We start from the raw sequence: 26,494 nt of genomic DNA on the forward strand, positions 1-26,494 counted from the left end.
GTGTGTGTGTGTGTGTGTGTGTATATACATATTGTAATATATATTTATATTACAATTTTTGATACCTGTATAATTGTCCCCACATGACTGTGCTACTTTCATGTCTTCCATATCACTGTGTGTAGTCTCTTCCTTCTCAGATTAACAATTTCCATCTCACATTAATTATTTAAACTCAAGTCAGTATTTAATGTCCATTTATTTATGTATTTAGTAAATGGCTTTTTAATGTCAGCCGATCATTATGTTACAATAAACCCACACAAACCCATGCACATTTTCCCTTACATGTTTTATAATAGGCCTACAAATAATTTTAGGAAATGTTCATACTCTTTAAATTCTGCAATGGAGAATTACACTTTCTTTTCTTCTTTTTTTTTACATGGATGCTTTTGCTTTGTAAATCAAGGCCATTTAAGTTAATTACAAACGGCTCAACTTGTGTTAAAATATACTGTATGATGTAGCCTACTTAAACTCGAAGGGTCAATAAAGCACACTTGAGCTAATCTTTGTTCATTTGCGCAGTCATCTGTCTAGTTTTGCTTTGGTCAGTTCTCTGGCCCATTGGTTACAATCCTCTGTTGTGTGTCTTATCCATTTACAAATTTTAGCCAGAACCCACATGCCAAAGTGCATTTGTCCCGCGTTAAGTTTGAAGATTTATTTCCATTTGTTTTCAATAAACATTTTTTATGTACATACTACATACTATGCATATGCACTTGGATGGACAGATATTTTAGGAAGGGTAGTATAAGTTTTAGTACTTGGTGCCTTTGAAAGCATTTATTGCCATGTCAAGCTCCAGATTGAGCAGGAAATAATGTTAGTTGAAAGTTATACTTTAATTTGACATAATAGCACAAGATTGTGTCTACTTTCTACAGGTCTGCTGACAGATTTTCAGATCACTTGCACTCCTTGTCTGGAGAGGCACTGCCAGCTGTCCGCTTGACCCAGTCCTTCTCTGACCCCGCCACACACTAACCCATCTGCCACCAGGTTTATGTGCATTCCCATATTTACTACTAGCATGCACTCACGTCCCTGTAGGGGAAAGTTAATAATGGAAAGCTATAAAGCAAGACCCAAGGCCAGGTCTATGAAAAATAAAACACCTTTATGCTTTTTATTTTATTTTTTATTTCATACATTGGGTGACATGTATTTGAAAATGCCTCAGAGTAACATATTTTGCACTGATTTTGAAAATGCTTCTATGGGGAGATTTCAACATTCCTTACTGGTAGGGGGGATTTTTATGATCAGGGTTTATGGCCAACTTCATATATTTACAAGGAGCGATATTGCACAACACTGACATTTGCAAGCAGGTTTACTAGCTATTAAAAGCAAATGTTACTTGTTTTCACTTTTAAGTGTTTATATACGTTGCCCTAGTGTGGTCACGTAAAACATAATAGTATAACATCAATTTGGAGACCAGTATTTGAGACAAATATGGGTTTATACAGTTTTGTCAAAAGTATGTTTGATTGAGGCACTATATGTGTAAATCACTCCTTTTAATTATTGATGGCAGTCAGCCAAATTAGGGCAAATTAATACAATGATCAAATGGCAAAAAGTTGCATAAACTCATTGAGATATTAAGCAAAATATTGTACTTAATTGGCATTATGAAATCAAAAATTAGCATTTGACATTTATACTCTTCAAATATTTGGATGAGGTTTTCAATGAAAATCGACGATGAGTCACCACAGTCTTGCAAATGTCACAGATAGTTCACTCTGAAAAATAAAAAAAGCAGAAATGATTACTTATAAGGATACAATGCGTTTCCCAATGTTTATAGTAATGTCCAATAAGCATATATTCGCACTACCGTTCAAAAATGTGTGGTCAGTAAGATATGTATTTTAAAGAAGTTAAAACTTTTATTCAGCAAGGATGTATTACATTGATCAAAAGTGGCAGTAAAGACATTTATAATGTTACAAAGGTTCTTTTGAACGTTCTATTCCTCACAGTTTCCATAAAAACATTAAGCAGCACAACTGCACAACTTTTATAATAAGAAATGTTTCTTCAATCAGCATATTAGAATGATTTCTGAAGGATCATGTGACACTGAAGACAAGAGGAATGATGCTGAAAATATTTGCCATCACAGGGATAAATTGCATTTTAAAACTGTAATAATATTTCACAATATTACTGTTGTTACTGAATTTTTGATCAGATAAGATACTTCTTTCAAAAACATTATTTCACCAACTCAAAACTTTTGAACGGTAGTGTAGGGTACAACGGGGCTAAAGGCACACCGGGGTAAAAAGCGCCTTCGATTTTATTTTTGATTTTACTTCCTCATTTATATTTTATTTTATAATCGATCTTAAAATTTGCAGCAGCACTTTCCAAAACATCCACTTGTGGAAATTTTGCTGATCCTTAACGCACGCGATCGCGGGAAACAACACAAAGTTGATTCCGTAGTTTTGTTCACGGTAAACAAAGCAACAGTTTTTCAATAACGAAAGAATATGTAAAAGTATGGTATTTGGCTAAAAGGAGCCCCTGCTGTTGGAGTGAAATCACAATAATTAACATGATAATAAATGGCTGACTTTTCCATTTGTGGACATCCATATATCACATTGGGTGTCCTAAGAGATAAGAGATATTCAACATATTTATAATGAAACTTGAAAAAAAAAATGAAAAAAAAAATATATTAATCATATCACATAATCAAATATAATTTATTGTTATTACTGTAAATCTATAAAGTGTGCCTTTAGCCCTGTTGTACCCTATGCACAAATGTAAATGCAGCTCAAACACTTATATAAGACAGAGTCAAACTACATCTGGTATTTTCACACATTTTCTGACAACATACCTAAGATTGTCAGCTGTGTGCTGCATTCAGCACGGCCTAAAGAGTTTTCTGCCACTGCTTTGTATTCTCCGTTGTCTTTGGCACCGACTCTCAAGATTAGCATGGAACAGACGCCACAGGTGTTTGAAATGTAGTAGTTGGTGTTAGTGTTGAGGCTGATGTTGTTGCGGTACCAGGTGACATGAGGTATGGGGTCGCCTCTCACGGCACAGCTCATGTAGCACTCATATTTCTCCGGGGTAGCGTGCGTCTTCAGTGGAACCGTGAAAATGGGAGCGGAGTCAAAGTTGCAAGGTTTAGATGGGGCTAAGTTGAGGCTGAACTTTTCTGCAGGAGACAGGAAAGCATGTTAAATACAACAAAGGGTATTAAGGAGAAGATTTAATATTCTTTATCGAGAGCGGACCAAAAGAGGTAGAAGCACCAGCCAGCTCACCTTTCTTTCTTACAATGCCCCATGTTTGGGACTCAGATGGTTCTGAGAGGCCTATGTCATTTTTGGAGTACACACGGAACTTATATTCTCTTCCTGGCATGATATTAATTGCGGTGAAGTTGTTGTTGAACAAGCGGTCAGCAACTGTCTGCCAGGTGCGTTTAATGGAGTCCCGTTTCATCACCATATAGTGCAAGTGATTATCTCGTTTCTCATCAGGAGAAGAATCCCAAGAAACTGTCAATGTGCCAGGGACATTTTCTTCCAGCTCCACTGGGCCAGGTGGCTTGGGATCATCTGCAAATATGCCAGGTATCCACACAATCCATAATATTCCTCAATATTATCTTAGAGATTTTGCCAAGAAGAATGTGTTGCTTGATAAACATGTTTTTTTTTTTTTGGTCCTGGAATGACTATTAACCACCCTTGAAATCAGAGGGAAATTATTCATAAGTTTCTGAAGCCCCAGCCCTATATCTAACCCTAATATCTGATTGGCTGATGCTGTTCCAGGATGAACAAGTACAGTATGTTTATCCAGAGACACATTCTTTGTGTGAAATCACAGTAAGCAAATTAGATTTCAGTCCTGATGCATTTTGCTTTTAAAATTATCTCTCACCCGTCACTCTGATCTCAACACTGAACGTCTCCTGACCCACTATGTTCTTGACGATGATGGTGTAGATCCCAGAGTCAGAACGCTCAGCAGATGGAATCAGGAGCTGGGATGTCCCATCTGCATTGCTCACGGTTACACGTTTGGACACAGGCGTTCCATCTTTCAGCCAGATTATAGTTGGCATTGGGGATGCCTGCAAATGAGATTTAACATTTTGTTATTAAATTCAGTAAGACATCTGAGGATAGGAAAATGTCTGTTCAGTAAATACCACCATTTTGTTACCTCAAAATCTATGATGACCCGAGCAGAATTTCCAGCTCTTACAACCATAAAGCTCTTCATTTTGCGATTGGTGAAATTTGGCCTCACTGAAAAAGAGATTTAGAGAGTAGCAAATGTGCTGAAATATATAATTTCAATGACAACTCTCTGAATAGTTTTAGCGTGTTATTGAATATGCCAATGTTAATATATTTGGTCTTGGGGACTAGATCTGCTACGCTGCTGCTGCAGATTAAGTATGAATTTCCTACTGCTAATAGATACACAGACACACTGCTGTGAGCATGTAAGTAAAGCTGCTGCTGCATAAATAGACATGTACACCCCGTAGCAGATCTAGGCAGGTGGAGCTGGGGAAGGTGGAGGGATTCAGAGGAACTACCTTACAGCAAACAAAGTATAATAACAAGAAATGTAAATACAGTGATGCATTTCCAACCTTTTGACTGTACACATTATAAAAAGTACATTCATATTATACCAGGTGGAGGCATGGCAATGATGTAGTTGTCCAGATCTCGTGGTTCCCCGTCACCTCCTTCATTGGTTGCAACTACTCTGACCCAGTACATAGCCATAGACTTGAGGCCAAGAATTGTATAGAAAGATGAAATGAGTGGGTTGGAGTTGCAGCGACCCCATTCTGTGTTCTCAGCTGGCCTTAATTCCACAAAATAACCTTTAGCTTCATCCTGGACACCTTCCTCTTCCTTTGGTTTTGTCCAACTCAAAGACAAAGAGGTATAGGTGGAATCTGTGACTTTCAGGTCAATGACTTTACCAGGGGGTTCTGAAATCCCAAATTGAAGTACAAAAAGGTCAAGGTAGTTCAGTTGTAGGATTATTATTTTTCTTGTTTTATTGTGGTTTTATTTCACCAGATTTTGAACACATTTAATCTTGCACTGCAAAAATACTTATAATGTGTTAATGTGATCATTTTTTGAGTGTCGACTTACTTTTAGGATCTCGGGCTATCACAAATTCAGAGGGTGTGCTTGGTTCTCCAGCACCAGAGAAGTTGATTGCGGACACGCGGAATTCATATTCCATTCCTTCAACAACCTCTTTCACATCACACTGTTTGCCTTGGGGAGGACAACGAGTGAATTAAGCCTAAGTCTAAAACTCTAGCATGTTTTATAGAACTATTTGGCAACACAAAAATAGATTAGAACTTTGAGAGCCAAAAAACAAACAAACAAACCTTTGATTGGCTCATCAGGGGGGTTCACTTGACCCCATAAGTTGCTGCCCCGTTTGCGTTTCTCCATATTGTAGCCAACAATGTTGGTTCCACCAGTGTTGGTAGGAGGTGACCATGCCAAAGTGATGCAGTTCTTGAAGGCACTGACCACTTTGGGTGTAGTTGGTGGTCCAGGATATGCTGTAACAAATTAGTCCTTTTAATATAACAATTCCTGCATGATTTGTGGGGGTGGGGGGTGGGATCGGATGAAATTTTCTCTGATAAAAGCATGATTTTGATTTAAAATGTTGGCCAGGTTTGCTGTTTTTTGTTTTTAGGGCTGCTTGACGAATCATGAGCTGATTGTGTGTAATTGAACACAGTGAAACACACAGCACATACCGTATATTTATTTAACTAAATCCCTGCCTTTGCGATGTAATAATCATTATCACAATTTCGTTTGTATTTCAATTAGTTGTGCAGCCCTAAATTTCTGTGATAATGGGTGTTTATTTACATTTTCAGTAAGATCTTAATGCTGTACTTAAAGGGATACTCCACCCAAAAATGAAAATTCTGTCATCATTTACTCACCCTCAAGTTGTTGCAAACCTGTATGAGTTTCTTTCTTCTGATTGACAAAGGAAGATATTTTGAAGAACGATTGGAACCAAACAGTTGTTTGGCACCATTGACTTCCATAGTAGAAAAAAAAAATACAATGGAATTCAATGGTGCCAAAGTTCCAATCGTTCTTCAAAATATCTTCTTTTGTGTTCATCAGAAGAAAGAAACTCATACAGGTTTGCAACAACTTGAGGGTGAGTAAATGATGACAGAATTTTCATTTTTGGGTGGAGTATCCCTTTAAGATCCAAACACATGGAATCTCACCTTTGGTGCCAGCCTGGATGTCAGTTGTCTCAAAAACATCACTGGTTCCCTCTGCAGTCAAGGCCCTGATGCGATAGCAGTACTTTCTTCCGTGGTCCACATTAGTGTCCTTGTAATGGGCCTCTCCGGGGATGTTTCCAATCTTTGTCCAGGTGTTGCGTCCAATTTGGTTACGCTCCAAATTATAGTTCAATAAAGGAGAACCGCCATCGTCTTTTGGGGGCCTCCACTTAAACTCCACACAGGATGCTGAGGCTTCTAATACTTCAACAGGTCCCATTGGGTTGGTGGGTTTATCTGAAGTACAAGAATGAAATACTGGGTTCCTTTTTTTTTCCTTCAAAAACAAATGTATTATGGATTAAAAAATTGGATTATATTTGTAAATTCTTTTGGGACAGGTTATTTTAAATTTTCCTTTACTGTACACCCAGCTAACGAAAAAATATTCTAAAAACATTGTGTTAACATTCCCATTAAGTTATGAAAACTTTCATTTGAAATGTCCTTTTTTTTTTCTGGGTTATGTGTGAAACATAAGGAAACATTCCATTTTATCATACTTCAAGCAGTATGGGAATGTTACTTTTGAACGTTACTTTCTCTGAATATTCGTCCAACTAAACAACGTCCAACTAAAATATGTTAGAAAAAAAAAAGCTCCTTCAAGTGTGTGTGCTATTATAATATTGAAGACCAGATAACTTTGAAAGAACTTTCGATTAACATTGCTGTAAGAATGTTTGTTCATAAGTTCGAGAAAACCTTGCCAGAACGTTAGCTTCATGAGAATGTTCCCTGTTAGTTGGAAACAGCATTTTTGATATTACATAACCTTTCAATTACCAACCTAGAACGATGAGTCTTGAAAGGGCTTCAATGGTTCCGTACTCATTTTTGAGCTTCAGCTTTACTTCTCCACTGTCTTTGCGTTGACACTTCACAAGTAGAAGGCGACTGTGACTGGCCGATTTCTCAATCCTAATGTGATTATCCTCAAGCATCTCCTCACCCTCACTGTACCACTGCACTTTCATTGGCTCGCGACCCACAAACTCCAGTTTGAAAGTTGCATTTTGGCCAACCTTGATTATTACAGGCTCTGAAAATTTAGCCAAGTCATCTTGATTCATCCTTGGTGGATCTGAAATGCAATATACAATAGATATCCAATGTAAAGTTTCTGACTTTTTAAATCAAATAATGCACCTCCATATTTTACATGATCAATCAAAGATTAATAACAAATATGAATTACCTTCCACGACCAAAATGGCCTCAGTTTTACGTCCATCTGCCTCAAAGCGGTACTTTCCATTGTCCTCCTCTGTGCAGTTTGTTACAATCAATTTATGAACTGCTCCATCTTTGACTATCTTCAGATCATCTGTGGCTGTTATCTATACAGATATTTCAACAGAATATTTGCTTACTGTATAAAATCACAGCTCTAGATCATGTCTAAATGAATAATATTGATTTGTGTATTGGTAATGAAGATAACTATTATCTTCGAGAACTTTGGGCATTATAAACCTGTGCTTACCTCTTTTCCATCCTTATACCAAATGCCATCGCATTCATCACGGCTGATTTTGCACTCCAGTTCAGCTGACTGACCGATGATGGCATGAACATCTGACAGCCCACTGATGAAGTGAACTCCCGGGTCTGAACAACAGGTGCATTGACAACAGTTTGATGATAAATATTTCTACTTAATATCGTAAGTAAAACGGTGCGTTGAGCAGATCTACAGAACATAGACCGTAAATAGACAGGACAATAAAAAAACATCTCAAAATGAAAATGAATTTTGTTCCGTTTGGTTTCGCCATGGGTTGTCGCACATGTATTTTTCCGCCGATGTGTACAGAACACTGTCCTGAAATTCTCCCGAGTAATGATGAGTCCGATTCTCGAGTGCATAACTCTTTTAAAGTCCTTTCTATTTAGTGAATTAAAGGCATACACCATGGCTATTGTCACACCGGTCAGCTTGAGTGCCGATGATAGCCACCTCCTCATGTCTCCTTAATCATATCTCGAACTACATTACCCATAACACCTTGCCTGGACTCATTATGCTTGATTACTTCCAGCTGTGTATCATTATCCTGTTAAGCTCTGCCTATATTAGCCCTGTGTTTACACTCGCTCTTTGTGAAGTCTTGTAAGTGTCACACTGCATTTCTAAATGCTTTCTCTCTGGTTCCCTGTGTCATGGTTTTTGATCTTCTGCCTGGTTTCTTGGATTTCCCTGTTTGCCTGTGTTTTCTGACCCGTTTTTTATTATTATTTTTTTATTATCTGCCCTGTGTTTTGACCATTTTTCTGTTTTTGGATTATGATTCTGGATTGAATAAAGCTGCATTTGGATCCTCGACCTCCGTGTCAGGGCAGTTCATGACAGTTATGTCCGAAAGCACATACTCTTTTGAGTAGTTATTTTGAATAAGTAAAAGGGAAAGTATGTGATCTTGGTTGCAGCCCGTGACTAGTTAAGCCTGAATCCTGAGCTAATGATTAATTTGAGCTTGTTCATTTTTTATGAATCAAAAACATACAGCGCGACCAGGGATATTCGATTCCTGAGCCATTTTTGTTTCACGAATTCACACTTGCATATAATTAGATCGAGTAAAGGTTTATGTGAATTTAGCGTGCTGTCCGGGAGAGGGCTCCGAGCTCGGAGTACTGCAAGTTCTTTTTAATGAAAAACATACTCTGGATCACAATTATTGACTGGCTGTTCGTATGAAAATGTGTAGTCAAAGATACACATTATGAGATTTGTTAGTTGTATTTTTTATACAAAAAAGGAATTATGAAATATTATTTTTGTTTTACATTTATTATCTAAATGATCCCAACATTTGGCAACAACATTTCTGTTTTTTGTCATAATTTCTTCCCCAAATTCCAAAGAATCAGTAATGGAAATAAATCAGTATCTTACCGATAATGGTGTCTTGGATTAAGGGCCCAGTCCTCACTCTCTTCCTTGGCTCCTCACTAGGAGTCTCTTCATCTGGTTGAGGTGGAGCAGCTTCCTCTGGTTCTGGTTGTTCTTCCTCCACCTCTGGCTCAGGTTCTGGCTCAGGTTCTGGCTCTGGCTCTTCTGCTACAGCTCCAGAGTCTGGTTTGGGTTCTGGTTTAGGTTTGGGTTTAGGTTTAGCCTTTGGTTTTGGTGCTTCTGGCGCAGCAGGTTCCTCCTCTGCTGGTGTCTGTTCCTCTTTTGCAGCAGCCTCCTCAGCCTGAATCTGTTTCAGTTGCTCCATCCTCTCATCACGCTCCTTCTGCAACTTCTCCTGTTGCTCCGCCGCAATCTTGATCAAGTCTGTGCCTCCACCTCCTGCTTGAGTGGTTTTGCGTGCTGCCTTCTTGCCCCTCTGGTTTGGATCTGGGTCAGCTGTTCCAAGGGCAGACCAACAGGAATAAGGTGTTAAAATTCGGGTCATTGAGTGGAAAACTTGCTGGATGTCTACATGACACTGCACACGTACATCCAGCTCTCAATGATATAATGGACATAAATGGTTGTTTGAACAATGTAAGCAATCAGTTTTCTTCTGTGCTCATTATTCATTTATATTTGAAACACTTTATTGAAATGATCAATTTTGCTATTTTAAAATGAATTATTTATGAGTGCTTGTCAGTTCGGTCAATTAATTAACTATTGTACAACTTAATTGTTCATTCATTAGAATGTTTTGGCTAGAATGTGAACAAAAGAGTCTAATTTTGAATTTATGAATCAAATCAATAGTTTATTTTATCTGGGCTGTGTCCGAAATCACCCCCTACTACACCCTTAAATAGAGCTCTATTTGAAGGGACAACCATTTGTAGTGGTGTCAGGAACCATAGTGGACATTGAGTGCACTCATTCAGTCCCACAATGCACCACAATAATGTGTACAAGCGATGTACGCTCAACGGCTAGAGAATACCCATAATGCACAGTGAGAGTCACACGTCAAATGAATTTCCACGTCTGAATAGAGGATGGCGCCTGCACCTGAATCATCCATCCATTTTCCAAACAGCTGGTCCCATAATATCATAAATTCCTTTTGAATTAATAATTAATTTTTTTAATTAAGGTTTCCATGGCAGAGTTCAAGATAAATCTTTTCAAAACTACTGGAGCTGCCAGTTTGCTACGTCTTAAATGGTTATTAAACAGAAAGCACAAACTAAGCAAAAGCTCAGAATTCACTCACTCGTTTTCATTCACCCTTTCAAGTGGACTATAAGTGGAGTAATGTAGGGAATAGTGAATTAGGGTATAGATTTAGAACACAGCATGGGAGTTAAATCGCTCTTACTGTATATGCAAGGATCCATACAATTTTACATGTTTATCAGTTAATCTGATAAATGTAATGGTTGATATCTGAATTTGATCTTACGCTCCACTACCAGCCAGGCGTTACATGACTTTATCCCAGCCACAGCTGCATAGATGCCCTTGTCCACTTGCATACAGTCCTGCACCACCAGTCTATGGATTAGCATGTGGATTAGCACTCTCACGCCAGCTCACTTCCGGTCGGAGAGCACGCTGGCACGGTTTGGTTGCCGCTTCTCCCTCCGTGACTATCTAACACTGTTGGATTTAATATTAATATTGTCGACGTTTATTTGCGCTAGTCAAAAAAGTAGTGCAAAACAGTCACATTTACTGGCATCTCGTACAAATGTTGCTGAATGCCTGTTGGCTCCGGTTGAAACGTCTTCGTTCCACGACCCTGGTCTGGGAAAACTGTCACTGGTGTCTTCCCCGGTCCGCTCTGTGCTGCCGGTTGTGACGCGCTGATACTCACTGGCATCTCAGCACCAAGCTTGTTGGTTCCTACTGAAACGTCCTCATTCCTTGATCGTGGTTTGTGAAAGCTGTCCCAGGTGACGTCCGTGCCTGCTGTGGTGTTCTGCCCTGGTGGGCCTGCCTGCTACCGGGCCATCTACGAGGCGGATCACTGTGTGTGTCTACCCTGGTGCTTTTTTACGCACGCACGCACATACACACTCATCGGCGGTGACACGCGGATAAGTTACTTACCGGCATCCCTAACTACTGAACTTCGAAATTCAACCTACCAAGGGGGTTTCTAAAATACTGCTGTTAATATGAGGATTAATATGTGTCTCTGGTGGATTCTTCTATGCTCTACTGTCAGTGCCACTTCAGCACTAAAATACTCGGCAGCGGAGCTATTGCGTTTGAACTCAATGAACTTCAGGACTCCACTGGCTCTGTTTGCCCACCGTGATGTTCTTTCCCGACCGAGATACATCCACCGCGGATCGGGACGATATTATACATCCAGTAAGTTATCCTCTGCTATTAGTTTGATTTGGTCTAACGTTCGTCCCGTTTCCTCCACCGGCCGTGGAGTTAATCCAAATCATTTGTTTCCAGTTACCAAGGCAACGCCAAACGCTAGTTTTACTGACTGTTTTAAATGTGGACTTTTTAATGTTCGATCTCTTACAAATAAAGGTCTGCTGATAAGTGAGTTTATTAGTGATGGCAAACTGGATATAATGTGCCTCACTGAAACTTGGCAACAGCCTAATGATTATTTTCATCTTAATCAAACAACCCCTAATGGTTATTCTTACATCAGCCATCCTCGCTCTAGTGGGCGTGGGGGTGGTGTTGCTGTTGTCTATCGTGACACGATCAAAGTTAAAATAATCACTATACCTAATTTTTCTTCTTTTGAATGCTTGGCTGTTAAACTCTCTGGCTTTCAACCATTGGTAATTTTAACACTCTATAGGCCACCTAAACCATCTGATCTGTTCTTATCTGAATTTTCTGCATTAATGACTTCACTTTCTGTCTATTCTCCCAATATATTACTTGTTGGTGATTTTAATATTCATGTTGATGCCACTACTACTTGTTCCTTTGCTGCTGATTTTATGTCATTACTTGATGGTCTTGATGTCACCCAAAATGTCAATTTTCCTACTCACAACAAAGGTCATACTCTAGATTTAGTTTGTTCAACTGGTATTGTTCCCTGCAATGTAACACATGCCGAGTTACCCATCTCTGATCACAAAGCTGTTTTATTTGAAGTCTCTGTCCAAGTTTCCAGGTATAAACATCAACGCACCATAGCCTACAGAAATGTAAAACACATTAATCCATCTGACCTTGTGACCCTCATAAATGCATATTCGACTACTGACTCCCTCTGTCCCCATAGCCTCATCACTCATTACAATGACTGCCTATCTTCTTCTCTTGATGCCCTTGCTCCCATTCAAACTCGTTCTGTTTCCTTCAACCACTCGGCGCCGTGGTACACACCTGATCTCCGCCAGTTAAAAAGATGTGGGAGACGCCTCGAGCGCCTGTATAAACGGACAGGCCTTGTATCTCATGCGCAGGCTTACAAAGAACACCTTTTGCAATATAATAACACCATTTCTGCTGCTAGAACATCTTACTATTCAAACATTATAAACTCTGGAAATAACAATTCTAAGCTCCTGTTTTCAACAGTAAACCGGCTCCTTAAGCCACCTGAAAATGTATTTTCAGACCCCTCAACGGAACTCTGCAACAAGTTTCTAAACTTTTTTCTTGCAAAAATTCAAGAAATACATCACCATCTGCTTAATATTCCTAGCACTCCAGCTCATAACCTGACCTACATAACTGCCCCGCAGGGCTCTGCTTTAACCATCTCCCTCTCAAACTTCACCTTGGCCTCAGAGAACCAGATCAATGAACTTGTCAGTAAATCAAAAACATCTACTTCACAATTAGACCCTATACCTACCAGTCTTCTTAAAGCATGCCTGCCTTCCATCGCACCATTACTCACTACATTAGTAAATTCCTCCCTCTCCACAGGCATTGTACCGCCCACTCTTAAGACTGCTGCTGTCACTCCGGTTCTCAAAAAGCCCAATGCTGATCCTGATGACTTGAACAACTACCGTCCCATCTCCAATCTTCCTTTTGTCTCCAAGATACTGGAGCGGGTCGTGGCACATCAACTACATCACCATCTCATCTACAATGACCTGTATGAACATTTTCAGTCTGGTTTCCGTGCTAAACATAGCACGGAAACAGCGTTGGTAAAAATCACCAATGACCTACTTTGTGCTGCTGACTCTGGCCTACTGTCCATCCTGATTTTACTCGACTTGAGCGCTGCCTTCGACACCGTTTCACATCCACTCCTCATTGAACGTCTGGCCAGCATTGGTATCATGGGGGATGCACTCTCCTGGTTCTGTTCATACCTCACGGATCGTCAGCAGTTCGTTCAACTCAAACATTATAGATCGGCCTGTGCGCCTGTGCCTCAGGGTGTCCCCCAGGGGTCAGTGTTGGGTCCACTCCTTTTCATTATATATCTGCTTCCTCTGGGCAAGATCATGAGACACCATAAAATTAATTTCCACTGCTATGCTGACGACACCCAGCTTTATATTTCAACTAAACCTTCATCTCCTCTTCCACCCACCTCACTCAGCAACTGTCTTCAAGACATTCAAATCTGGATGAACACAAACTTTTTAAAACTTAATGCCAATAAGACAGAAGTCCTGCTCATCGGTTCCAAATCTACTCTCTCAAAACAGCAAAACCTAAATTTAAGCATAGATGAGACCACGGCCTCTCTATCAACTCAAGTCAAAAGCCTTGGTGTCATTCTGGACAGTTCCCTTTCATTCAAATCTCAGATTAAATCACTTACCCGGACTTCGTTCTTTCATCTCCGAAATATCTCCAGGCTTAGACCTTCATTGACACAAGCCAGTACTGAAACCTTAATTCATGCCCTTGTCATGTCTCGTCTGGATTACTGCAACTCCCTTCTCATCGGTCTCCCTTCTAAGCTGATAAATAGACTTCAACTTATTCAGAACTCTGCCGCTCGAATCCTCACTGGTACCAGACCATCTGATCATATCACACCTATCCTCATCACTCTACACTGGCTCCCTGTGCACTACCGTATTGACTTTAAGACCCTCGTCATCACTTACAAAGGACTCCATAATCTTGCACCCAGCTACATTTCTGACCTCCTATCAGGATATGTTCCTACACGCTCCCTCCGCTCTTCTTCAACTGGCCTACTTGTCACCACCAAATTCCGCCTCTCCACCATGGGGGCCAGGGCCTTCAGTTGCGCTGCTCCAAGACTTTGGAATGCCCTCCCCTCCCACATTCGACAGGCAGACACAGTCAATTTATTTAAAAAAATGTTAAAGACCTTTCTCTTTAGGAAAGCTTTTAATCTTTAAAACATTTTAGTTCTACACTACCATATTAACCCTCCAGACACTCTTTTATAGTGCTTTCTTCTGGCGTTCTTAACACTTTTCTGATTTGTCTCATTTGTAACATGTATTAGCCTACTATGAATTTAATGTATTTTAATGTATTTCCTTCTTTTATGTCCTCCGAAACATGTAAGATGTCCTTGGGTATTTAGAAAGGCGTCGGCCAAATAAAATGTATTATTATTATTATTATTATTATGTCCTCGGAGACAGTGATGTGATACTTTTCACTTTGTTCCAGGGGAACATTCTTGCCTATCCAAGAAATCTTAGGGAGCGGAGCAGATAAGACACATTCGAACACGGCATCCTCTCTTTCCACACACTTCACTTCCTGAATCTTTACCAAGAAGTCTGCCACTGGAACTGCAAAGGTAAAGACATCAAAACAAGCATATATTAACCTAAAACTGTACTTGTAACATCTAAATGAACTAGTTTGATCAATCAGAATATTGGATAAAAAATAAAAAAATTCTGTCATTGCTTATTCACCCCCATGTTGTTCCATCATGTTTTTTTTCCCTCCCTTCTGTTAAACGGAAATGTTTAAACTTAAACTCCAAGTTGCTTTTCAATCAGAGAAATTGAATGATTTACTGTAAACTGTCAAACTACAAAAAAGCACCCGAAAAATACAGAAATGTAAATTGTCATAGCATTCATTTGAATGGTTTGAATTTGAAAGTGCAAAATAGATTTGAAAGCTACTGTGTTTAATGAAATACAGTTCAACATATAAATCATGTCTTGTGTCATGTTATAGCACTATCCAATTTGATTTTATGTAAAGAACAGTTCAGGCATTCTCCACAATATTGTGTTTCACAGAAGAAAAAAAATCCCAAACATTATGGTGTGAGATATGAGGGTGATATAATGCTGACAGAATGTTAAAACCTTTTTAAAAAACATTTTGTTAATGTTAAACACTATGAATGATCTTTCTAAATGCTTAAAGCTCACTTTTAAAGTCAGTGGAGAAGATATTGACCCCCCCAATATCAACTTGATACAATCCAGCATCTTCTGGATTCAAACCATTTACACTAAAGATGAATTTTCTGCCGACTTGACGCAGCGAATGCTTCTCATCTGTTTCATTGGTAAATGGAACCATAACACCATCCTGTGAAAAAAAGAAGAAAAAAAAATATATATATGTATAATTATTATTTTATTTTACTGTAAAATTAATTAGAATGTGCATGTGTTATTTAACCTTGAAGAGAAAGATTTTGGAATTGGGATCTTTGAGATCCATCTCAAATTCAAATTCGGCACATCCAGGCTTCTTGATTTCAATATGTCTCAGGCTGCTCAGGTTTTCAATGTACTGTTAGAGGAAAAGCAAGTTAAAAATATACATTGAAACTTTCAAAAGATGCCTCTGAGGTTAGATTTACAGAGGCATTTAGCACATACACTTCTTGGGCAAAAATAGTAATCGAGACCAGTGAGGTATTTCACACGTCATTCATTTTCAGAGCCTGTGTTTATTTATATGTTGAAAATTATGACATTTGTTATTTTGTTTGATGGATTTGGTTAAGCCTTTTTTTTTAATGAGGTGTATCAGTATACTTCAACATAATGATTTTTCACTGTTCATTTGTAATGCACCTGAGACTGCTGCTCCTCTATTTCCCTTTTCTTTTCATTCAGCTTCTTCAACATCCCGCGGAAGTCGGTCACCCCATATTCAATGCAGATGCGCTCGTAGTCTTTCTTATCAGCGCTCAATAACAGTTCCCAAAATTTCTCGTCAACTTCTCCATCTTTCTTCGGCTCCTTTTGATCTGCTCTACAAACACAATACACCATGAAGACGCCTTCCCGGGACGTCCAGGGTCAGGCTGGACACATGCATCTGCTTTTGCATTTCAACAAACAGATAAACCATTCAAAATGCAAAATTTGTGCTGGAATCATCATTGGTATGATCAGCAAGAACTTACCGAGTCCTCAGGGTCTTTTTTAGATCGACTACTGCTTTTTCTCGTTGTTCTGAAAATAAATAGAGTTGCGCTATTCATCTTTATTTTAAAGGAGAGGTTGTATTTGAAATCTTTTTTTTTTTTTTTTTGCTTCAATGATTCACTCAAGACTTGAATGCAAACAGACCTAATCGTGCCTCCTGCATTGCTTTGCTCTTCTTGAACCCAACTGGAAAAAAAAGAGAATTTTTGTTTTTCTTAGCACAGCTGAGGCGGAAAACTGATTCACTTGTTTTATTTGTGCTTGCACAGGTACAGCTGGAAGAGGTTTTTCTACTGACCTTCAATCACATTGAGTGTGACCGTGACTACAGCGCGTCCATACTCATTATTTGCATAACACTTGTACGTGTCTGCTTGATCAACTCCAACATTGGGCATCTATTAGACACAATTTGTTTTTTATTAATAATACTGTATTTGTATTGGTTTGAATTCACAAAAGCAACATGGCTACATACACTACATGGCGAAAAGTGTGGAAACACGTTTGGCTATTGTGGCCCTTTTCTTTTTAAGCATGGCAATGCATGAACCCAATGGGGCTGAAGCAGAATACATTTTTAAATTAAAAGTGTTTGTTAACTCTTTTTTTTTTTGGGGGCCATCTAGTGTATTTTTATGAAGTTTTTTTTCAATGCATATTAATGCTATTGTACAAGTTGCGGACAAAACGACACCTGTAATTGATGCTCTCCTAAGACTGGATCATACGAAACAATATATCTTCCCGGATCAGATGTATCTCCGTTGTTTCGAGCCCATGTCACATCTGGTGTTGGATCTCCAGTGATGATGGCTTTGAAAAATGCAAACTTCCCTGTGTGAGGGTTTAACAAAGTCAGTTGAGTACTTCTGAGACATAGTCATTATTTTTTTTAGCATTAAAGATGCTTTGAGCTGCTGTACTATACCTTCCTGAATAGTCAAGGCGATGGGTTTGCGGGAGAAATCGGGATGGCTTTTTCCTTCCGGGATTTCCTCCACAAACTGTGTGATCATTACTCCTGGGACTTTAGATCGCTTCTTAATGGACACTGAGGAATCAAAAGTGAGCAAAAAGTTCAAAGCTGGGATACTTCATACATTAAATCAATGGATTTTGAAAAAGTTCTCAGTGAATTTTTATAAACTGAAAATAGAGGAATATCTACCTTGCCCAGGAGCAGTGGGTTCCACTTCCTTACTTTTTGTGAATTTCATCTTGGCATGTGGGATTCAGAAAACTCAGTCCTGTGGGATGAGTAACATTAGTGATCAAAAAAATCTTCAGATCCATGAACTTTGAACTGTTTTAAAGGAATAGTTCATCCAAAATGAATGAGGAAATAAACACATATTTATATTTATTTTTAAACATCCTTATATTCTTCAAACCTGTATGACTTTCTTTATTCTGTAAGGGAAAAAATACATACAGATATTTGGTATGTCTTTAGAAAAGGAATATTTTACTCAATTTCATACTCTGTTAACTCCAGAACTGTTGTGACCGGACCATTAAGTCAGTGGTTTGAACTCAAGAATTGGATCAGAGAGCAAATTGTTCTTTTGAGCTGGTTCTTTTCGATGAACCATTTGATTCGGTTCACAAATCGGTCTAAATGGTTTGTTCACAGATGGACTGATTTGTGGAGTAATAGAACCATTTAACCTCACTGAATCAATGGTTCTCAAGTTCAGCTCATTGGAGTTGAAAACTATGAGTGAGTAATACATTCAGTTTTGGTCTCTTCAGATGGTGACTATGGATTGTATGGATATTTTTTGTTAAATGTGAATTTCTGTGTTCTACAGAAATAAAATGACGGGTTTGAAGCGTCAAATAAAATATTTAATTATTTATTCAAATCTTTGCCATTTAAAATGTGAATTTTACCTAAACCCAGATGAAGTGAATTCACTTCATAACTACTGTACTTTAGGTGGTGTTTGATAAGGTCGACGCAGTTAATCTTTCAAGTTTTGTGATTTGTTGTGAAATTGGGGCAAAGTTCAAGAATTTGTTAGATTTGAAATGCTAGATGTTGTTCTGATGAGCCATCGTAATGAATATTTGACTCTGATCATGTGTGTTCCCTAAGGCAGGGAGCATGGAGCTTAGCAGCAGGGTTAAGCTAAGAGCTTCTGTCAGCTTTTCTCTACAGCAACACGAACACTCCAGCTGTCTAGAATGTAATTCATGGTCCAGTCACCGGGGAAAAAAGCTGGCAACAGTGTCACTTACACCGATCCGCAACCTCAGGATTTAAGCAATATGTCTACAACAGGAATGTAATGCTGACACATTTTGAGTAAACCTCATCTCCTGAAGTCTCTATTAGATGGGTTTCTTGGAATGAAAGTAGAGACAATAATTGTGCCTGGAGGTGGTGGCTGTAAATTAGTAAGAGATATGCGGCAATTATATTTTTTCTTGGATTACAACTTGGATTTTTATCAACACAGGGTTTCTAGAGCTTCTTTATGCCAGTAAGCCTTGTTAGTTTGGTTTCTGGTGAACTGAAGAGTGGTTGTGACCCTATAGAACTTGTGGCCATGTATATTGTATGAAATACTAAATTGACATACTTGAAACTGTATTCAGAGATTTCAAAAGTGTATGTGTTTAAATTCATCAAATGCAGTGCTGTAGCTGCTTGGAATTGATTCACATTGAACAGTGTTATTGAGAACAGCATTATAAAGATGGATACAAATTGCTGCTTTCTGTAGAGTAGTAATTTAAAGTGACAGTAAATTGTGGACTTCACTTCTCAATTAACACTATATGCGCCCACCGGTGTGAGTCAAGTAACCCTGCATGTTTTTGTCTGTTATAGGTCACATACCTCATAAAACTATCAATCAAAATACCTCTGACGCACAGTCTAATCTCATCTCAAATGCAGAGTGCTAACATTTTTCAAGAGCTCTATTTCTCCTCAATCTTCTGTGATAGTAATACTATTCCCAGATGAGTTTTATAACTGCTAGATTGAAAGGAAAGATTTCAGAAACAAAATGATTGGTTTTCCATTATTTATGTGTAGCAGTTGTGTATATGTATATAAAAAAATGAAGTCTCCTCTGCTCACCATGGCTGCATTTATTTGATCAGAATTAACGTAATATTGCTAAATATTATTACAATTTAAAATAATAGTTTTCTGTTCGAATATTTTAATTTATTTTTGTGATGGCAAAGCAGAATTTTCAGTCTTCAGTGTCACATGATCCCTCAGAAATCAGTCTAATATGCTGATTTGCTGCTCAAGAAACATTTCTCATTATTATCAATGTTGAAAACAGTTGTGCACAATTTTGTGAATAGATGATTTTTGATGAATAGAAAGTTCAAAAGAACAGCATTTATCTGAAATAGAAATCTTTTTTTTTTTACATAAGTTTACATAAGTACATACTGTTCAAAAGTTTGGGGTCAGTTTTTTTGGAATTTTTTTTAACTTTTATTCAGCAAGGATGCATTAATTTTACTGTAATGAAATGTAATATGTGTGTATATATGTATATGTCTGTGTGTGTGTCTATATATATATATATGCTTATCATAAGTGAATACACCCATGCTAAAGTTGACTAAAAAGAGGAATAAAAAAATCATCTTTTGGAAATTGATCTTAATGCCTTAATTAAAAAAACGAGGAAAAATCCAACCTTTAAGGACACCAATTTTGTGAATGAATAATGTATCGTAAATAAATAAATATTCTTCCTTAAAATACAGGCGGCATAAGTCAGGACACCCCAATGTTAAATTCCCATAGAGGCAGCAGATTTTTACTTTTAAAGACCAGTTATTTCATGGATCCAGGATACTATGCATCCTGATAAAGTTCCCTTGGCCTTTGGAATTAAAATAGCCCCATATCATCACACACCCTTCATCATACCTAGAGATCGCCATGGTTTTATTTCAGTTAGCCTAATAGCTGGTTTGATTTGCATTGAGAGATGATCTTATGGAAAGTACCCCATGCCAATCTCTAGGTATGGTGAAGGGTATGTGATGATGTGGATCAGCACAGTAGATCGGCGTGTACACTTCCACACACGCAATTTCCCTCCACGAATTATTGCCCATCTGGCTGTCTTTATATTGTTTTAACAGTGAATTGTAGAGGTGCTGGTATAGTGACGGACTTCTTCACACAGCCTTCTCTTCAAATTCGACATCCATGTTTTTTTTCCAGCGCATGAGCAGTTGGTGCTATTGTAGCATAGTCACAAAAAATAGGAGGCACCCTCCGATGACAAATTTGACGTCACTCGGACCCTAGCGGACCCTCGCGTACGCGGAAAGTATAAAGGCCGTTAGAGTACGAGTACACAAGCGCAGTATCGGTATTGTTGCATCCCTAAATATATATATATATTTACACACACACACACATATATCAGTCCTTTCAGAAAAACGCAGGGTTTTTTGTGATTGTTGCGGGCAAAAATCGTTGATTATGCAGCCCGTTTTCTTTAAAAATGCGATGGAATATGCAGGATATTTATGCAATTTTATGCAATGAAAAAAGAGGAAAAAAGTGATTCCCCCAACACTCTGTTCTCACTAGGCTACTACCTTAATGTAAAGATTAATTTCTTATTACTTATTACTTCCTATGATAAGCAAGCATACATCACAGAAAGTGCTGGGAATATTTAAGTTCTCATCTTGTTTTATTTCAGACCTTAATAAAAACATCAAACTTACAAAACATTGATGAGTCAAACAAGTTCTGTAGCTTTACAAAAAGGAATATGCTACAACTTCTGTAAAAATGAATAAAAAAAAAAAATAAAAAAAAAGTGTGCTCCTGTTTTACAGCTTTTGGATGATGTTCAGGTCGCGTAATTACGTCACTCCATAACGTTCCCATGGCAACAGGGGGAAATGGCTGCTCTTGTGTGAAGCAAACGCAACACTTTTCAACTTTCTGCTAAGATATATGTGACTTTTTTGCAACGAAAATGCGAGGATTATGAAATCATGCAAGCCCGCATATTTTGCACGGAAATCAGCAATTAATGTGGCGAAAGTGCGGCGTATTTGAAAAAATGCGGCCCCCGCATAACTGTGCAGACTTTGGCTGATTATGCACTAAATCATGCGATCGCATAATCGCGTTTTTCTGGAGGGACTGACATATATATACACTCACCGGCCACTTTATTAGGTACACCTGTCCAACTGCTTGTTAACACTTAATTTCTAAGCAGCCAATCACATGGCGGCAACTCAGTGCATTTAGGCATGTAGACATGGTCAAGACAATCTCCTGCAGTTCAAACCGAGCATCAGTATGGGGAAGAAAGTTGATTTGAGTGACTTTGAACGTGGCATGATTGTTGGTGCCAGAAGGGCTGGTCTGAGTATTTCAGAAACTGCTAATCTACTGGGATTTTCACGCACAACCATCTCTAGGGTTTACAGAGAATGGTCCGAAAAAGAAAAAACATCCAGTGAGCGGCAGTTCTGTGGGCGGAAATGCCTTGTTGATGCCAGAGGTCAGAGGAGAATGGCCAGACTGGTTCGAGCTGATAGAAGGGCAACAGTGACTGAAATAACCACTCGTTACAACCGAGGTATGCAGCAAAGCATTTGTGAAGCCACAACACGCACAACCTTGAGGCGGATGGGCTACAACAGCAGAAGACTCCACCGGGTACCACTCATCTCCACTACAAATAGGAAAAAGAGGCTACAATTTGCAAGAGCTCACCAAAATTGAACAGTTGAAGACTGGAAAAATGTTGCCTGGTCTGATGAGTCTCGATTTCTGTTGAGACATTCAGATGTTAGAGTCAGAATTTGGCGTAAACAGAATGAGAACATGGAACCATCATGCCTTGTTACCACTGTGCAGGCTGGTGGTGGTGGTGTAATGGTGTGGGGGATGTTTTCCTGGCACACTTTAGGCCCCTTATGTGTGTGATGCCATCATGTCAATATGGACCAAACTCCCTGAGGAATGCTTCCAGCACCTTGTTGAATCTATGCCACGAAGAATTGAGGCAGTTCTGAAGGCAAAAGGGGGTCCAACCCGTTACTAGCATGGGGTACCTAATAAAGTGGCCGGTGTGTGTATATAGTATATATGCATACATACATACATACAGGGATAGAGGCAGACAGAACACATTATAATCGAACTACTATAAATTTGGTGTTGATTTATAGTGTAAGCAGTACATCAAGATAAGTTTATCTGCAGACAGCTTCTTATCAGGGATAACCATATTTGTAGGAGATGAAAAATAGCCATGCCTAGCAACTGAGACATATGATTGATTTATAAATATGCCCAAGGGAGGCCTAGAAAGGGTCTTGAGTCCTAAGACATCAACCCCCAACTAATGGAAGCAAGGCTCCTCTTACTGCTCTGACAATTTTTGTCAGATTTGATGACTTATTGAATTATCTTTTCCCCTTCTCTGTTTACCCTGCTCTTAGGATTGCCTGTGGTATTTTACATGTGCATAAACAACATATTGAGACAGGTTATCAGTTATTGGTCTCATCATCATTATTCATTTACATAATTATACATGTTCATTTGTTAACGTCTAATTTAATTAACATTTAATTACATACATATACAAAATAGTCTATATTGTGAAGATATTGTGGGTTGTTATTTGTCTCTATAATCCATAAATTCTGACCTATCTTCAGCATTATATTTTCCCTAACCCATTAAAATTAATTGCCTTCCAGTGTAATCGACCAGCAGAGTCGGTGGTTGCAGCGTGATTTGAGAACAATACAAATAAAATAATGGTGTAAAATAAAGATTGTTTACATTTACAGATTAATGTAAGAGCTACACGTTGCTCCATACTAAGAAAACAGATGGTGTAGCATCCTATCATCATAAAATGATAACAGGGAACCACTTTTAAGGGAATAAGGACCATACTGACAGTTTTTTGGCCCAACAGATAACTATATTCATCTTAATGAGAACTCTTCACTATAGTGGGAATCTAATATTTTGCCTACTGTTAGAAATAACAATCATATTGTGAAATGATATAAAAAGCATTGATACAACTTTTATTTAAAGCCTTTATGTGTAATGGTTTATAAAGGTATTAAAAATGTATGTTATAATACATTATATCTTTTCATAAATAATTGCAAAAAGTTCAAATGCATTACATTTGCAGATTCCTAGTTACATCTGAAATTGGTCGTTTGTCATGTGTTTAAATGCATTATACTTTCTAAATGTTTGTAACTGTAGTTACAATTATTCATAAGACCATACAATGCATTGTATTACAAGGCATAATTACATTAAAATACTTTATAATGCATTATATATAAAGTCTTAAAGTAAAGTGTCACGATATTCTAGCCATTGACTATAAGAATCAATACACATGCTGCTTTTTCTTTTCTCGAAAAAATGCTCATATAGGTGCCACAAAATTTTGCATCTAAATTCAATGAAGATGCTTTACAAAAAAGCACACACACACAAATCAATACATAGTTAAGGTCAGAGCATGTTTTTATCCATTTATATGGAGTAGTCCAGGGCCATCATTAACACTTCAGGCAACCCCAACCTGTGCTTATTGGCCAGGTCATAATCCTGGTATAATGCAGCATAATATTATAAATACTAAACATTGCATTGGCTACTTACTTTGTGACTTGTGCCCGTGCTCTTTGTTCAGCTTTGAGTGTTGACTTCTCCTTTGCTACCCAATTTGAGATGGTCCTCAAGGTGTCCTGTTGCTCCTTCGGGGTGTTGGCTGAGGGATATAGGCTTACCCTTGAGTACTGATCAAAGACATGAGTGTGATGAGGATCTGTGACTCCTCCCTTAGATATGGGACCAGGCTGGAAGATGAAGCTTAGAGGGTCTTTTTAACTATCCACTGAAAAAGAAACTCCAGGAGCAAACGCGCAGTGCAGCAGTGACAGCGGAGGAAGCAGCGTCCTCGTGATGTGAGAAAGGTAAGCTTGTGCTTCTCAGAATGATGCAGCCTACTGATATTGATGATTTAATTCTAAAAACTGTGTATCATTTGGCGTTATAATTGTGTACCATTTAAAAAAAATGCTGCATGGGTCATTGGAGACGGCATAAGAACAAAATCTAGTTTATATTGACAAAATAAATTGATTCTCTCTTGAAGATTTAAATGAAAAGCCATTGTTTTGGAGATAAATGATTCTTAATGATTCATGGGTTGCACTAACTTTCATTAACTTTGCATTAACAATCCTGTGCTTGTTGGATACGAGTTTAAAGTTACAATGCATGGTCAGGCCAGGGTGTTATGGCCCATATATGGATCAGAAGAGACAGAGAGGTCATAACTCATTGAAATAGTGACTCTTAAGTTTGACATTGCACATGAGCACATACATAACTACGCCGCAGGAGCGCCGTACTGATGTTACATTTGCCGAACACTGTCAGACCGTTTAAAAAATGTAGTGGCAGTAAAATGCTCCAAATATAACGTGGACAGCATGTTCAGGCTTTTAAGTGCTTTTAAGTGAGACTTTATGGTGACATCGGTATGCATTCATATGGAACTTCTGTATAATATTTCTCTCTTTTTGTCTCTTTCTGAATAGATGTGTTCAGCTCTTGAGAATTTTAAGACCATAGTATCATGGATTAATAATCAGATCGTTGTGCTTTTTGAATTCATACTCAAGAGCAGTGGATTTATAATGATGTCACTTTGCAGGTACAATAACAGTCCATACACAAGAGCATTGTTCAAAGAACCTGAATATTTTATTTATTTACACCAAACCATTTTTTTGCTAAAGCATATCTGAAGAATCAAAAGCTTATTTTACACTTTAGCATTTCCATACGAGCAAAAAAGAAAACAAAAATAATGTGAGCAATCGAAACTTTGCACCTATTTTTTTTCTGTAGTACAGTATAATTGATTTTGTGAAAGTGTGAAAGCGTGTACATACACAAAAGAAAAGAATAAATTATTTAATAAATTAAATAGCATACAAGAACAATACCCCCCCCCCCCCCCAAAAAAAAAACAAAAAAAAACAAAGCTAACACTTTAAAATAAAGTTTTTTAATGTGAACAATACTTCTACAGCATTAATCTTAGTTAATATTAATTTCAACATTTACTAATACATTATTAAAATCAAAGGTTGTATTTGTTAACATTAGTTAATGCAATGTGAACTAACATGAACAAATAATAAACAGCTGGATATTTATTTACTAACATTAACAAATATTAAATAAATACTGTAACAAATGTATTGCTCAGTTAGTTTATGTTAGTTAATGCACTAACTAATGTTAACTAATAAACCTTATTGTAAAGTATTACCGCTGAAGTAAAATCATTGTCAAACAGGATTAGGTAAGCATGGCGCATTAAGAATCAGCCACCCAAGAAGCACAACACGTAGAGTTTTTTCTTTATGTTTTCAGGTTTTTGTGCTATTAAAAACAGTAAGACTATATGAAGTTTTACCACATGCATTTGATTCTACCAGTTTTGTCTAATAGGGCCACACAGTGTAGTGTTCGCACAAGCCACATCTTTCTTCAAAAATATGTAGGGCCTAAAATCTAAAAAAAAACAACATGAAGATTGGAAAGATGTTTGTTTTGGCATCCTCCACACGCCATGGTTTTATTCTGAAAAACAAATAAAGAAAATACGGTTAAGGTGTTAGATTCAATTTATCTAAGGTGTTATGTATGAAATGTTCTAAACTTACTGAATTTACTTTGTAACTTTTATGAGTTAACACTTAAATATTTGAAACAGAAGTGTTAAGTTATTCTTAGGATTTCTGAAGATATATTTAGAAATATATTTAGAAACATTATATTGCATATAGATTTGGTGC

General features: G+C 37.9%; 2 protein-coding genes across 3 annotated transcripts in view; both read right to left on the bottom strand.

The window, feature by feature from the left end:
• Nucleotides 1-934: 934 nt before the first annotated feature.
• LOC130104129 (immunoglobulin-like and fibronectin type III domain-containing protein 1) lies at nucleotides 935-17,869 on the bottom strand. The gene is made up of 25 exons (XM_056270548.1): nucleotides 17,787-17,869; nucleotides 17,547-17,669; nucleotides 17,313-17,452; nucleotides 16,914-17,013; nucleotides 16,760-16,801; nucleotides 16,594-16,642; nucleotides 16,259-16,439; nucleotides 15,858-15,971; nucleotides 15,602-15,764; nucleotides 14,833-15,001; nucleotides 10,726-10,829; nucleotides 9,584-9,719; nucleotides 9,267-9,322; nucleotides 7,854-7,978; nucleotides 7,566-7,707; nucleotides 7,158-7,451; nucleotides 6,308-6,604; nucleotides 5,429-5,608; nucleotides 5,181-5,309; nucleotides 4,703-5,011; nucleotides 4,222-4,307; nucleotides 3,937-4,129; nucleotides 3,312-3,608; nucleotides 2,876-3,202; nucleotides 935-1,760 (listed from the first exon to the last, which is right to left on the bottom strand). Exons 1-25 carry the CDS (start codon nucleotides 17,833-17,835, stop codon nucleotides 1,756-1,758), a joined length of 3,810 nt encoding a protein of 1,269 aa, XP_056126523.1. The 5' UTR covers nucleotides 17,836-17,869; the 3' UTR covers nucleotides 935-1,755.
• Nucleotides 17,870-26,020: 8,151 nt separating this feature from the next.
• igfn1.1 (immunoglobulin like and fibronectin type III domain containing 1, tandem duplicate 1) overlaps nucleotides 26,021-26,494 on the bottom strand; it is a 40,322-nt gene continuing 39,848 nt past the window's right edge. For both annotated transcript variants that reach the window (XM_056270485.1, XM_056270484.1), the window contains one exon: nucleotides 26,021-26,279. In XM_056270485.1, the coding sequence (XP_056126460.1) occupies nucleotides 26,275-26,279 (5 nt within the window). In that variant the 3' untranslated portion in view covers nucleotides 26,021-26,274. The remainder of the gene's footprint in view (nucleotides 26,280-26,494) is intronic.

Source organism: Rhinichthys klamathensis, unplaced genomic scaffold (assembly GCF_029890125.1).
Source record: "Rhinichthys klamathensis goyatoka isolate OS25496 unplaced genomic scaffold, OSU_Roscu_1.1 h1tg000303l_1, whole genome shotgun sequence".
NCBI classification, from domain to species: domain Eukaryota; kingdom Metazoa; phylum Chordata; class Actinopteri; order Cypriniformes; family Leuciscidae; genus Rhinichthys; species Rhinichthys klamathensis.